General features: G+C 41.2%; 1 protein-coding gene across 2 annotated transcripts; it reads right to left on the reverse strand.

Moving 5' to 3' along the window:
* Window positions 1-11: 11 nt before the first annotated feature.
* Window positions 12-13,222, reverse strand: LOC106582726 (mitochondrial glutamate carrier 1). Of its 2 annotated transcripts, none has more exons than XM_014166098.3 (10): window positions 13,076-13,222; window positions 8,342-8,473; window positions 8,030-8,155; window positions 5,969-6,024; window positions 4,759-4,849; window positions 4,497-4,615; window positions 4,218-4,404; window positions 1,762-1,916; window positions 1,578-1,653; window positions 12-1,428 (listed from the first exon to the last, which is right to left on the reverse strand). In XM_014166098.3, the coding sequence occupies exons 1-10, from the start codon at window positions 13,168-13,170 to the stop codon at window positions 1,281-1,283; spliced, it is 1,185 nt and encodes a 394-aa protein (XP_014021573.1). In that variant the 5' UTR covers window positions 13,171-13,222; the 3' UTR covers window positions 12-1,280. The 2 variants fall into 2 exon arrangements, with proteins under 2 accessions (XP_014021573.1, XP_014021572.1); XM_014166097.3 differs by having other exon boundaries at window positions 4,218-4,407.

A 13,222-nucleotide genomic window follows, 5' to 3' on the forward strand; every position in this document is an offset into this window, starting at 1 on the left:
ATTCAACCCAGTTAAGAGCAGACAGATGTTAGATGTTTATTTGGTAAACATATACTGAAAACAAAACTAGAAATACACCATACAAACCAATGTAACAGTCATTTCCTGTGTTAGATTACCTGGGTGCAGATAGAATCAGTGATGCCACTTGGCAGGCTCAGTCAGTCTGGATAAAGTATTGCTTCCTTACAGTGGGGAGAAATACCAATCCACTCATAAGGAAAATACAAAACTATTTGCATGGAATTTAGGGGCATGTTATTAATTTAAAAAAAAACCACCTAAATAATGACCATTAACTAATCTAAGTCTTCACATATATATATATATATATCCCTGAAGTAACATGGACAATAACAGAACACTCCACAACTCTAATGTATATACTACATTATATGAATTAATCTCACAAGTATTTAGAATATAAAAACAATTCAAAAAAAAGATTAACAGTGCTGACAATTCATTAAACCATGATGGGGTCATCTGTCTGGCAACAAACCATGAGGTGTTGCTGTGGAATAGCCATTAAGTGCTTGGTCCATCAATCTCAAACTAAACCTTGGTGAAATGGTGCCAGTAAAAAAAATGTGTTTCTTTAAATAAAAAAAAGTTAAAAAGCTACTTCTAGAATATTTAGAGAGATTTCTGGCCTCCTCAGTTGACCACAGTGAATTTAACAATTCAGACATGTAAATCGGATTACTAGAAGGCTTGAAGTCACATGATTGCAAATACAGTACATGATTGAGGCTTTGAAATACCCACACAAAATCTCTTTACTCCACACTATTGCATTCAAGCACCAGTACAAAAGTGGAATCTTAAATTATCCCCCCAAAAATTTCAGACAACCAATGAATTACTAAAAGAAATAGGTGTGAAATGGCCTTCAGTCCTTGGTTGTGTTGAAGTGGTTGTGTTGAACCTCCTGTCCCTCACAGAGAAAGAGGAACCAGAGGGACTCCCCAGGCAGAGCCACTGCTGCAGTTCTCGGTCCCCAGTTCAGCAAACTGGCGAAAACATTGGTCACAGCCCATTAAATAAGCCAGGAAAACATTTAGAGGAAGTGCAGTACAGCCATTAGACCATACAGGAGGTTTTCCGGTCTTTTCCAGGCTCCAAAGCTCTGACACCTCAACAGTCTAACATGGGTTTATTTTCTGTAATATATACTGACGGTGTATAGCTGCCAATCTTTTGCTGAGATACTTTTCATCCGACGTGTGAGAGTCCCATGCACAGCCAGGCAGGGTTGCTCATCTCATGCAGACAGGTAGTTAGTTGAAAGGGGACAGGTCCAGGATGAACTCTCCGATGCCAATAAAGTACATGACCTGTGCGATGCCGAAGAGAGGAGCGATGACCAGCGCCCTGCAACCTGCTCCCTTCAGGAAGGCAGAGGGACCCTCCTTACGCATGATCTTACTGCCATGGGACAGAGAGTAAATAAATCACTGCTTGAACTGCAGGAATGTGTGTAAATCAATTATTGTAGACCTCACTGGTTGTGAAGTTGCAAAAAGATCAAAGGCAGGAAAATAGAAAGTATTAAAAGAGTGATAAAAAGACTGTACCTGACACAGTCAACCACACCGTTGTAGCTCTCCTCACTGGCGCCTTTGTTAAGAGATTGCAATCTCGTTTTCACAACTGGAATAAAGTGCGAGAACTTGTTATAGCAGGAACTACAGCAGTAAATCAAACCCACATTCCACTAGCTTAATAAAAGTGGGTCACAAACCGAGACTACGAACTCACCATCACAAGGATTGACTGCCACAGCTGCGGTAGAGCCAGCCAGACAGCCAGAGAAGAAAGCCCAGTAGAAGGGTGCCGATTCATCTCGAGAGGGCTGGCCCAGCCGGTTGAGGTGGGCAAATAGTGGGAAGTAGACCATGGAGAAGGGAACATCTCTGAAACACAAAACAAGTGATTTACTGGTTGGTAAATAAACTCGGCAAAAAAAGAAACGTCCTCTCACTGTCAACTGCATGTATTTTCAGCAAACTTAACATGTGTAAATATTTGTATGAACATAACAAGATTCAACCACTGAGACATAAACTGAACAAGTTCCACAGACATGTGAATAACAGAAATTTGGGGGGGGGGTCAAAATCAAAAGTAACAGTCAGTATCTGGTGTGGCCACCAGCTGCATTAAGTACTGCAGTGCATCTCCTCCTCATGGACTGCACCAGATTTGCCAGTTCTTGCTGTGAGATGTTACCCAACTCTTCCACCGGTTGGAACCAAAAACCAAAATTGGACTCATCAGACGAAATAACAAAATTTCCACCGGTCTAATGTCCATTGCTCGTGTTTCTTCACTCAAGCAAGTCTCTTCTTATTGGTGACCTTTCGTAGTGGTTTCTTTGCAGAAATTCAACCATGAAGGCTTGACACACACACACACACACTTCTGAAAAGATGATGTTGAGATGTGTCTGTTACTTGAACATCCGAAGCATTTATTTGGGCTGCAATTGCCGAGGCTGGTAACTCTAACAAACTTATCCTCTGCAGCAGAGGTAACTCTGGGTCTTCCATTCCTTTGGCGGTCCTCATGAGAGCCAGTTTCATCATAGTGCTTGAAAGGTTTTGCTATTGCATTTGAAGAAACTTTCAAAGTTCTTGAAATCTTATGGATTGACTGACCTTCATGTCTTAAAACCTCTTTGGGCTAGGGGGCAGTATTTTGACTTCCGGATGAAAAGCGTGCCCAAAGTAAACTGCCTGTTACTCATGCCCAGAAGCTAGGATATGCATGGATAGAAAACTCTAAAGTTTCTAAAACTGTTAAAATAATGTCTGAGTATAACAGAACTGATATGGCAGGCAAAACCGAGGGAAAACCATCCAATTTTTTAAAAATAATTTCAGCCTACCACTGTTTCCAACGGCTGTCATGATTATTATGACGCAAAATCCTCCCAGATTGCAGTTCCTTGGGCTTCCACTAGATGTCAACAGTCTTTAGAAAGAGTTTCAGGCTTGTTTTTGGAAAAATTTGCTAGAATTTGTAGTTTTTCTAAGTGGCTCCCATTTTGGCTGTAGTGTTTTCATGCACGTGGATGAGAGTGCTTTCTTTGTTGTTTATCAACGGTAAAGACAATAACGATTCTGTCTTAAATTGTATTGTTTATTTACGTATTAGGGTACCTGAGGTTTGATTATAACCGTTGTTTGACTTGTTTGGAGAAGTTTATTGGTAACGTTTGGGATTCATTTTGAAGGAGGGAAACCGGTGGATTATTGAATGAAGCGCGCCAGCTAAACTGAGTTTTTGGGGTTATAAAGAAGGACTTTATCGAACAAAAGGACCATTTGTGATGTAGCTGGAACCTTTTGGAGTGCCAACAGAAGAAGATCTTCAAAGGTAAGGCATTTATTATAATTGTTATTTTGACTTTCGTGGCACACCTGCCTGGTTGAAAAATATTTTTCAGGCTTTTGTACGCGGGGCGCTGTCCTCAGATAATCGCATGGTGTGCTTTCGCCGTAAAGTCTTTTTGAAATCTGACACAGCGGCTGGATTAACAAGCTTTATTTTGATTTATGACACTTCTATTTTCATGAATGTTAAATATTTCTATTTCTATAATTCAAATTCCGCGCTCTGCAATTTCACCGGATGTTGTCAAGGTGGGTCGCTAGCGGAACGCCTGCGCCAGAAAGGTTAAAGTAATGATGGACTGTTATTTCGCTTTGCTTATTTGAGTTGTTCTTGCCATAATATGGACTTGGTCTTTTACCAAATAGGGCTCTCTTCTGTTTTACCACCCCTATCTTGTCGCAACACAACTGATTGGCTCAAACGCATTAAGGAGGAAAGAAATCCCACAAATTGACTTAAGGCACACCTGTTAATTGAAATGCATTCCAGGGGACTACCTCATGAAGCTAGTTGAGAGAATGCCAAGAGCGTGCAAAGCTGTCATCAAGGCAAAGGGTGGCTATTTGAAGGATCTCAACTATATTTTGATTTGTTTAACACTATTTTGGTTACTACATGATTCCATATGTGTTATTTCATAGTTTTGATGTCTTCACTATAATTCTACAATGTAGAAAATAGTAAAAATAAAGAAAAACCCTAGAATGAATTGGTGTTCTTAAACTTATATAAGTTATATTCCTGTTTGTTTTCTAGCCCAGCGCCCCATAAAACATTTTACTTCACATGAGTCACATTCATGTGTAACAATCCCTTACCTCATGAGGGTGGCCCAGAGGCCTTTGTAGAGGCCCTGGATGCCTTGTGTGCGGAGAAGTTCCCGGGCGATCTGGGTAGCAGACAACGCACTGGCTGCAGTGCTGGGCCCCGCGTTGTAGGACCTGCTCAGCACCCTGGTGGCAGCCAGCTTAGTGGGTGACATCGAGGCTGGCTTTCTCTGCTGAGCTGCTGGGATGAAGAACAACAAAAATACATTAATATATTTGCATAACCTTCCATCATCAATCAAATCAGGAAAATACTGTGACCTTGCTTACCTAGCCTTCCAGCATCCTGAAGTTGAATCTTGAGCATTTCCATAGGAGTAGTAATGACAACCTGGCACATGCCTGCACCACAACCTGCCAACATCTCCTTAAACACTGTCAAGCCCTTCCTGCAACAAAGAATCAGATTAGAAAGCATGGGATTGGTCTCGTCAATGACTAGTTGGACACATTATTATACATCTATTACACTACATCAGTCTTCCTCTTAATCTACTGTCTTTAAATGGCAGAAATGTAAACGGTCACTTACTCATTTTTGCTAAGATACTGCCGGAAGAAGTCATTTGCGGCTAGTTTGATGGCCTTCTCAGGAGTGACCAGGGTCAGATTCACAGCAGCACCTGAAGACAAAACAATTGACCATTAGTCAAACCTTAAAAATCATCACGAGCAAGTCAAGACAATAAGTTACATTAAAACATGAGAAACATGATGAAAGCAGAACATGAATGAGAGAAGAGACCAGAAAAGGGCATGCAGAGAGGATGGGAAATAAATTGAGAATGTGAAAAGCTAAGCTAGTCAAATGTAAGAAAGACCAACATTTCTTTAGAAAACTATGTGGGAAGAAGACTTTAGATTAAGGTGTAGGCTAGTCTACGTGCCAGTGGGGAATGGATAGACGAGAATGAAGGTAGCCTTAGCAACTACTACGATACACATTTTCCCAAGAACACTGAATGTCAATGATCACAAGTGTTGGTGAACGAACAGAGAAAGTCAAGAGTCGACAGGAGAGGTGAGAATAAGTTGTATAAAGACATGAAGGAGCAAAATATTTCACAAATAGCACATAAGAAAACAACAATGTTTGCCTAGTTGAAATAGAGCAGTGTAGTAAGAACCATTAAATGATTTGCCTCCAGCGTGGCTGCGCCATATCGGCTAGCCTCTCAATATCCCAGGGGGATCCACGTCTGTAATATGAAAAACACAGATGCAAAAAAAACAAGCATTCCTCACACAAATGGAGCCCCATAAAACAGGCTCCAACCTCCTCTCCACAATAGACACTGTTGCCCATCATAAATGTGTTACATACAATATTCAGTTTCAGTAAGACTATAGTAATGCATTTCACTGAACACTGATCATGTGATCAATTGAAAATGTGGCAATTTCCTTTTATAAGGATTGATGGAGAATATTCTACCATTTATCATTCAATTAAAATTCAAATGAGCATGAAGTAACAAACAATTTGCATAATGAAGGATGCATATAAACATCACTACATTGTGGTGACAATCTATCAATTTTTAAGATCACGTGAATATTGTTTTTTTCTATCAGTAATGAGCAACTGCATTAATTGTGAACAGCAACTTGACAGCTTATACTTTAAGTCAATATATAATTCAATTCTGATCAGTTTGTTGCAAATTCACTAATAGCCCCCCTGTTGACTAGGTATAGAACCACTACTATAAAACTACGACTAAAAATGGAATTACTCTTACCTCTATACATGCCAAAGTATCCTTCTGATCTAACGGTTTTGACAAGGCAGTCCATCCTGAGAGAGAAAAGACATGTTAGAATGAGGGAAATTTCTCACAACAACTAATTACTACTAATTATTTCATGAACAGTTGCATTCATGACAAAGTTTAAAAGACATCATCCAACAAATAATATGTAAATACAAAGTACAGCCATTTCTACCCATGTAGGTAAAACAGAACTAAGGAACATCAAGGGGCTTAAGGCTTGGAGTGGAGATGACAGCTGAATGGGTGCACAGAGCAGAGGGAAATTTCATCTCCCCTCGCACATTCCTCAGGATTACTCAACGGGATAGAATAGGACAATGGCGGGAGTCAGTCATTACAGACACCGGATTCAAAACCTGGCATTAGTCTATGCTTTCACAATGGCAACCCGATTCTTTGAAGTACTGACCAAGATATCCCATCCTATATATTTAGTGCAGATCTGCTAACCTTGAAGAATTTACCAGTTGAGCACCTTTTAAGCCTAATAATGATGTTGGCAAAAAGACTGCCTCAATAAGAATGGTAGGCTATAGACTCATGGGTACTTGGTAATTGCCTGCTCTTCAGTAGTCAACTAGAAATATGTTTAAATGTTCAATCAGGGTTCTCCCTAGGATTTTCCGACAAGGTGGTGCTAATGTAGGCCTACGGTCACGAAGGAAAAACTCCAACTGCCATTTCCTGTGTATGATCCTAAATAAAATTGTAGTCCCAATGACAATTTTTCTAGGTTAAATTTTGGGGTAGTGATTATTCTAAATAATAGGTGTCGATGTGGATAGTCTAGTAAAAATGTAAACTGGCTTCTTAATTTTGTTCGGAGAGAAAATTCGGAATAATTCAATTACTGGATGCAATGTAGTACTCTAGTTTACTGTAGGCTATTTGGAATATGAAACAACTGAACTAGGCCTATATGAGCTTGTTGCAGATCTTTATCCCTGACCTCATCCATCAAGTTAGGTCCGACTACTAGGCTCCCATTCATTCAGCATGTCTTGTTGTCATTGGTGAACTGACTATTATCACATCATTACCAGTCTACTGTTGACATACAGCTATATCAAGAGGACAGATCAAGTACTGATTAATGAACATAGACTGTTCAGATTAGTAGGCCTAACAACTTTCTCTGAAGGACAGTATTAGCGTTATAGCTCTCTCTGCCATGTCTGTTTCCATCCATGCAGCGACGCGCACTAAACTACCGCAACCCTGTACGTTTCCTTGCTCGTCAATGCCCTCACACCCACTACCGTTGCGGAGATCAAAGCATGAGCGGGCAAGAAAGTATTCTCACTTAGTTAACTAAACTCTGTAGCTAACTACCTTCATCGTAATGATGCCATAACTAAGGCGCCAACTACAAAATAGTGGTTGTGCTTGACTAACACCAACATTTACATTTGAATAATTTAGCAGACGCTCTTATCCAGCGCGACTTACAGGAGGCGCAATTAGGGTTAACTGTCTTGCTCAAGTGCAGACAGATTTTCCACCTAGTTGGCTTGGGGATTAGAACCAGCAACCCTTTGGTTACTGGCACAACGCTCTTAAACGCTAAGCTACCTGCCGCCATCTGTACAAATGATATATATATATATATATATATATATATATATATTTGGTTAACAATTCGTTCTCTATTTTTCCCCCTCACACATAAGTGATATCAATGGACGAAGTGGAGAGCTGCCATCCAGTTGGTGGAAGGACAATAGTACTACGACCACTGGACGGAGCGCTAGAGATTTTTCCAACTCGCCCAAGTCGTTTGATTGGCTCAGCTCCAACTTGAGACGGTTGAGTACCAGCTACTTTAAACTGTAATTGTGTGCATGGAATGCAAAGTGCATGCAAGTTGGCAGGTCTGGTAGTGTCATCCTTCCATGCCTTTGAGGTTTTTTAAATAATAATAATTCTTATTATTGTTATTATCATCATCATCATCCAATAAACGATCAAGATTTAGCTATGCAGTCACACGGCATGACATGAGAAGGGAGGACAGAGTGAAGGACTCACATGTTTTTGTAGATCTGTTGGCCTTGCCTCTGATTCTGTAGCCTGGTCTTTACCAGGTCGATGGGAAACACACAGGTAACCCCCACAATGCCAGCAATACCACCATTAATCAGTTTAGCGGTAAGGCTGGAAAAAACAGTTTGAGATTATGTTCAGATTGGCGTATCACAGAACTTCAACGCACTTGAAATAGATAAAATATAATGGATGCATGCCCTTATGAAAACTGTACTGATGATTCATTTTCTTGGGTTAGTAACATCTAGATATTGCACATACAGTATGAGATAGAGAAACCTACAGTGACAGTACCTGATCTGCTGCTTGGCCATGGTATATTTCAGATAGGTAGCAGATGTAGAACGGAGCTGTGAGATCTTAGCTAGTTGTAAGAAGATTGTAGTGGTCAGTAGATCAAGTGCTGATGAGCAGCTGAGTAGATTTCTGGAGGGGAAGAGATGGGGAGATTATATATAGACCATTAGTCTAGAGCACGAGGTGCACAAACGCAACATTACCTTCCAAGAGAATTATCTTCGGTTATAGTCACAGTCGTGTACATTCCCCCTCAAGATGATACCACGACGGCCCTCAAAAGAACTACACTGGAGTTGATGCAAACTGGAAACCACATATCCTGAGGCCGCATTTATAGTAGCTGGGGATTTTAACAAAGTACATTTTAGGAAAACACTACCGAAGTTCTACCAACACATTGACTGTTGTACTCGCGCTGGTAAAATATTGGATCACTGCTACTCAACTTTTCGAAATGCCTACAAGGCCCTCCCCCACCCTCCATTTGGCAAATCTGATCACGACTCCATTTTGCTTCTCCCTTCCTATAAGCAGAAAATCAAACAGGAAGTACCCATGCTAAAGTCTATTCGATGCTGGTCTGACCAATCGGAATCCATGCTTCAAGATTGTTTTGATCACATGAACTGGGATATGTTCTGGGTAGCCTCAGAATAATATCGACAAATACACGGATACGGTGACTGAGTTTATCAGGAAGTGTATAGGAGATGTTGTACCCACTGTGACTATTAAAATGTACCCAAACCAGAAACCGCGGATAGATGGCAGCATTCGCGAAAAACTGAAAGCGCAAACAACTGCATTTAACCATGGCAAGGTGACTGAGAATATAGCCGAATACAAATTGTGTAGTTATTCTCTCCGTAAGGCAATCGAACAGGCAAAATGTCCCAATAGATCCACAGAGGATGCAATCACCCCATCCCATCTGGACAAGAGGAATACCCATGTAAGAATGCTGTTCATTGACTATAGCTCAGCATTCAACACCATAGTACCCTCTATTCTCATCATTAAGCTCGGGGCCCTGGGTCTGAACCCCGTCTTGTGTAACTGGGTCCTGGACATCCTGACGGGCCGTCCCCAGGTGGTGAAGGTAGGAAACAACACCACTTCGCTGATCCTCAACACAGGAGCCAGAAGGGTCCATGGTCAACAATGACGAGACAGCCTACAGGGAGGAGGTGAGGGCCCTGGGAGAGTGGTGCCAGGAAAATAACCTCAAACTCAACGTCAACAAAACAGCACTCCCCTATCCACACCGACGTAACAACGCCTTTTCAACCTCAGGAGACCGAAGAAATGTTTAGATGCACAATTGAGAGCATCCTGTTGGGCTGTATCACCACCTGGTTCGGCAACTGCACCGCCTGCTACCGCAGGGCTCTCCAAAGGGTGGTGCGGTATGCCCAACGCATCACCGGGGGAAAACTACCTGCCCTCCAGGACACCTATAGCACAGGAAGGCCAAAAAGATCACCAAGGACATCAACCAAATGCTGAGGCTCCAGATACTCAACTAGTCTAAAGGCCAGTTTTATTGCTTCTTTAAAATCAGGACAAATGTTTTCAACTGTGCTAACATAATTGCAAAAGGGTTTTCTAATGATCAATTAGCCTTTTAAAATGAGAAACTTGGATTAGCTAACACAACGTGCCATTGGAACACAGGAGTGATGGTTGCTGGTAACGGGCCTCTGTACGCCCATGTAGATATTCCATTTAAAAAAATCTTCAATTTCCAGCTACAATAGTCATTTACAGAATTAACACTGTCTACACTGTATTTCTGATCAATTTGATGTTATCTTAATGGACAAAAAGTGTCCTTTTCTTTCAAAAACAAGAACATTTCTAAGTGAACCCAAACTTTTGAACGGTAGTGTACACTGAAGCTGTAGTTTTAGTTTATGGTTGATGCTGTTTATTTGCCAATCGGCGTTCTCAACAAGCTCAAAGCGGCAGGTAGCCTACTGGTTAGAGCAGGGGTGAGGGACGTCCGGCCTCCGGGTCGTATACAGCCTACGAGACCGTTTGATCAGGCCCCCAAGCCAATTCATATATATATATATATATATATATCCATATCATATCATATCATATCCATATCATATCAAACAAACTCTAGATGTCGTTTTCCCACAATAATAACATTATCAAAATCCTAAATCCAGATGTCGAGGTTCTCTTTGGCATGTGATGAAACGACTGACGTAACAAATACTGCCCAATTCGCCATTTTTGTGCGTGGGATTACCGCCGAGTTTGACACAAGGGAGGAATTGCTGTCTTTGGAAGCCATGCATGGCACCACCAGAGGTGAGGGCTTGTGTGAGAAACTTGTCTCAGCTATGAGTAAATTTGAAAAAGGAAATGGCCTTAATATAGATGGAGAGCCAGCTCGAAAAAGAGGTTAACCACATTAGTGAAAAAATAAATGAGTTGTCTCAGTCTTGATCCAAGTGATTTAATTGTATGCAACAGCATCATACATCAAGAAAGTCTGTGTGCACAGTCCCTGAAGCCGAACAATGTAATGGCAACTGTAGTGTCGACCATCAATTTTTATCAAAAGCAAAAGGGCTGAATAACCACCAATTTAAGGAGCTATTGAGTGATCTTGAATCGGAGTATGGTGATCTTGTTTTCCACTGTGAGGTGTGATGGTCGAGCAGTGGAAATATGCTCGCGCGGTTTTACGGACTGAAGGATGTCGTAAACAATTAATGGCGATGAAGGGGAAACCTGTCACGGAACTGAGTGATGACAAATGGATGTGTGATTTGGCCTTCATGGTGGACATAACCAAGTATCTGTCTGACTTGAACGTCAAGCTCAAAGGGACGAACCAGCTTCTCAGCGATCTGCTGTCAAACGTGAAATCGTACGAAATTAAAACTGTGGCAGGTCCAACTTGAAAGGGGTAACACAGTGCATTTTCCTACTCCGCAAGGACAAGAGCCTGAGATTACGTGGGAATATGCCGTTGAGTGTGGAAAACTCGCAAAGTCATTTTGTGAACTGTTTAAGGATGTAAAAAGTAAACAACTGGAGTTGAACATATTTGCAACCCCGTTTAACGTTGAACAAGCGGATGTGCCGGATGGCCTACAACACGACGTCATTGAGCTGCAAAGCAAAGACGAGCTCAAAGCCAGGTACAACAACCTACCTCTCATTGAGTTCTACAAAATGTACATTAGTGCTGAGCATTTTCCTGTTCTGAGGAGACATGCACTTAAATTTGCATCTGTGTTCGGGACGACCTACTGCCGTGAGCAGTTCTTTTCCAAACTGACTCTTGCAAAGACTCGATTCCACTCAAGACTGACTGACACAAACCTGGAAAACCAGCTGCGAGTAGAGTCATCTTCACTGGCAGCTGACATCAAACGCCTCGTCAAAGATAAGCCGTTTCAGCCATCGCATTAGAGGCGAGTTTGAACAAGTAACCAAAATAACAACATTATTTACAATACTAATATTTATTTAAATAGGACTAGCACTTTTCTAAATACTCAAGGACACAAGAAACATAAGTCCTATTTAAACTATGAAACCAATGTCAGTGATTAAAGTCACATTAACACATGAATGAAGCCGAAAATAGCCAATTGTAATAATATGGCCCCCAAATTAATTTATAAATATCCAAATGGCCCTTGATGGCAAAAAGGTTCCCCACACCTGGGTTAGAGCGTTAGGCCAGTTATCGAAATTTGCTGGGTCGAATCCCCGAGCTGACAAGGTAAAAATCGGTCGTTCTGCCCCTGAACATGGCAGTAAACCCACTGTTCCCCAGTAGGCCGTGATTGTAAATAAGAATTTGTTCTTAACTGACTTGCCCTGTTAAATAAAAATTAAATAAAGAGCACAAGTCGTTGCTCCCAGTTCAAGTAGTACTGTCCGAGTTTCCCACTTATTACAACCTGCTTGGTCTTCCCTGTGGCTCAGTTGGTAGAGCATGGTGTTTGCAACGCAAGCATGGTGTGTGCAACGCCAGGGTTGTGGGTTCGATTCCCACGGGGGGCCAGCGTCTGCTAAATGACTAAAATGTAAATGTAAAAATGCTTACTACTCGAGTAAAATGGGCGTGTAGCTAGTACTGTTAAAGGGTTAGCGCTAATCAGTGTCCTTTGGATGTAGCTACCCCAAACGCATCCGTTTGTATGAATTGAAAGTGTTCTTGGCCCTGAGGCATCAGCTCAGTTGCTAAGTTAGCTAAGACACATTCCGTGTCAGCATATGAACAAGATTCAACTCCAGTCTAACTAGTGTATTCATCTAGGATATTTTCTATAAGCAACCTTATTCAATAACATTCATGTGTTATTACCATTGCCTCATTTACCGACTTCGCTAATGTTAACATTAAAGGCCAGGGTAACGTATAATGACTAACTTATAGCTTGCTAGCTACCGTTAGTTAGCTTGTATTTATCTGGAAATTGCCAATTCAATAACTTCGCTAGCAATAGCTAACGTTGCTGAAACATTACTGATCAAGTGTATCTATAGCAACAACTCGTACTCAAATCTCTAACATGTAATTTAATTGCACTAGCGTGAGCTATTTGATAGCGAGCAAAATCGTTGGCTAACTTCCAACTAGCCGCTGCAATTCCTCTTCCAATAATGCATTGTTAGGAAAAAGAGCAACGATGACATAGCAATTGTCAATACAATTAATATTGATATTTGCCAACGTTCGATAATGTTACTCACCTAAAATAAATGTGAGATGAGATCTTTCGTTCTTGTGCTATCGTCAGTCTCGTAGTCGTGTAACTTGCTGAACGCGAGATAATGGAAAATTCCATTCATTCATTCATTCATGTAAAGGAGGGGCCAAATCGTCAAACCTGGAGTACC

The sequence above is a fragment of the Salmo salar genome, chromosome 22 (genome assembly GCF_965601325.2).
Source record: "Salmo salar chromosome 22, fSalSal1, whole genome shotgun sequence".
Classification (NCBI taxonomy): Eukaryota; Metazoa; Chordata; class Actinopteri; order Salmoniformes; family Salmonidae; genus Salmo; species Salmo salar.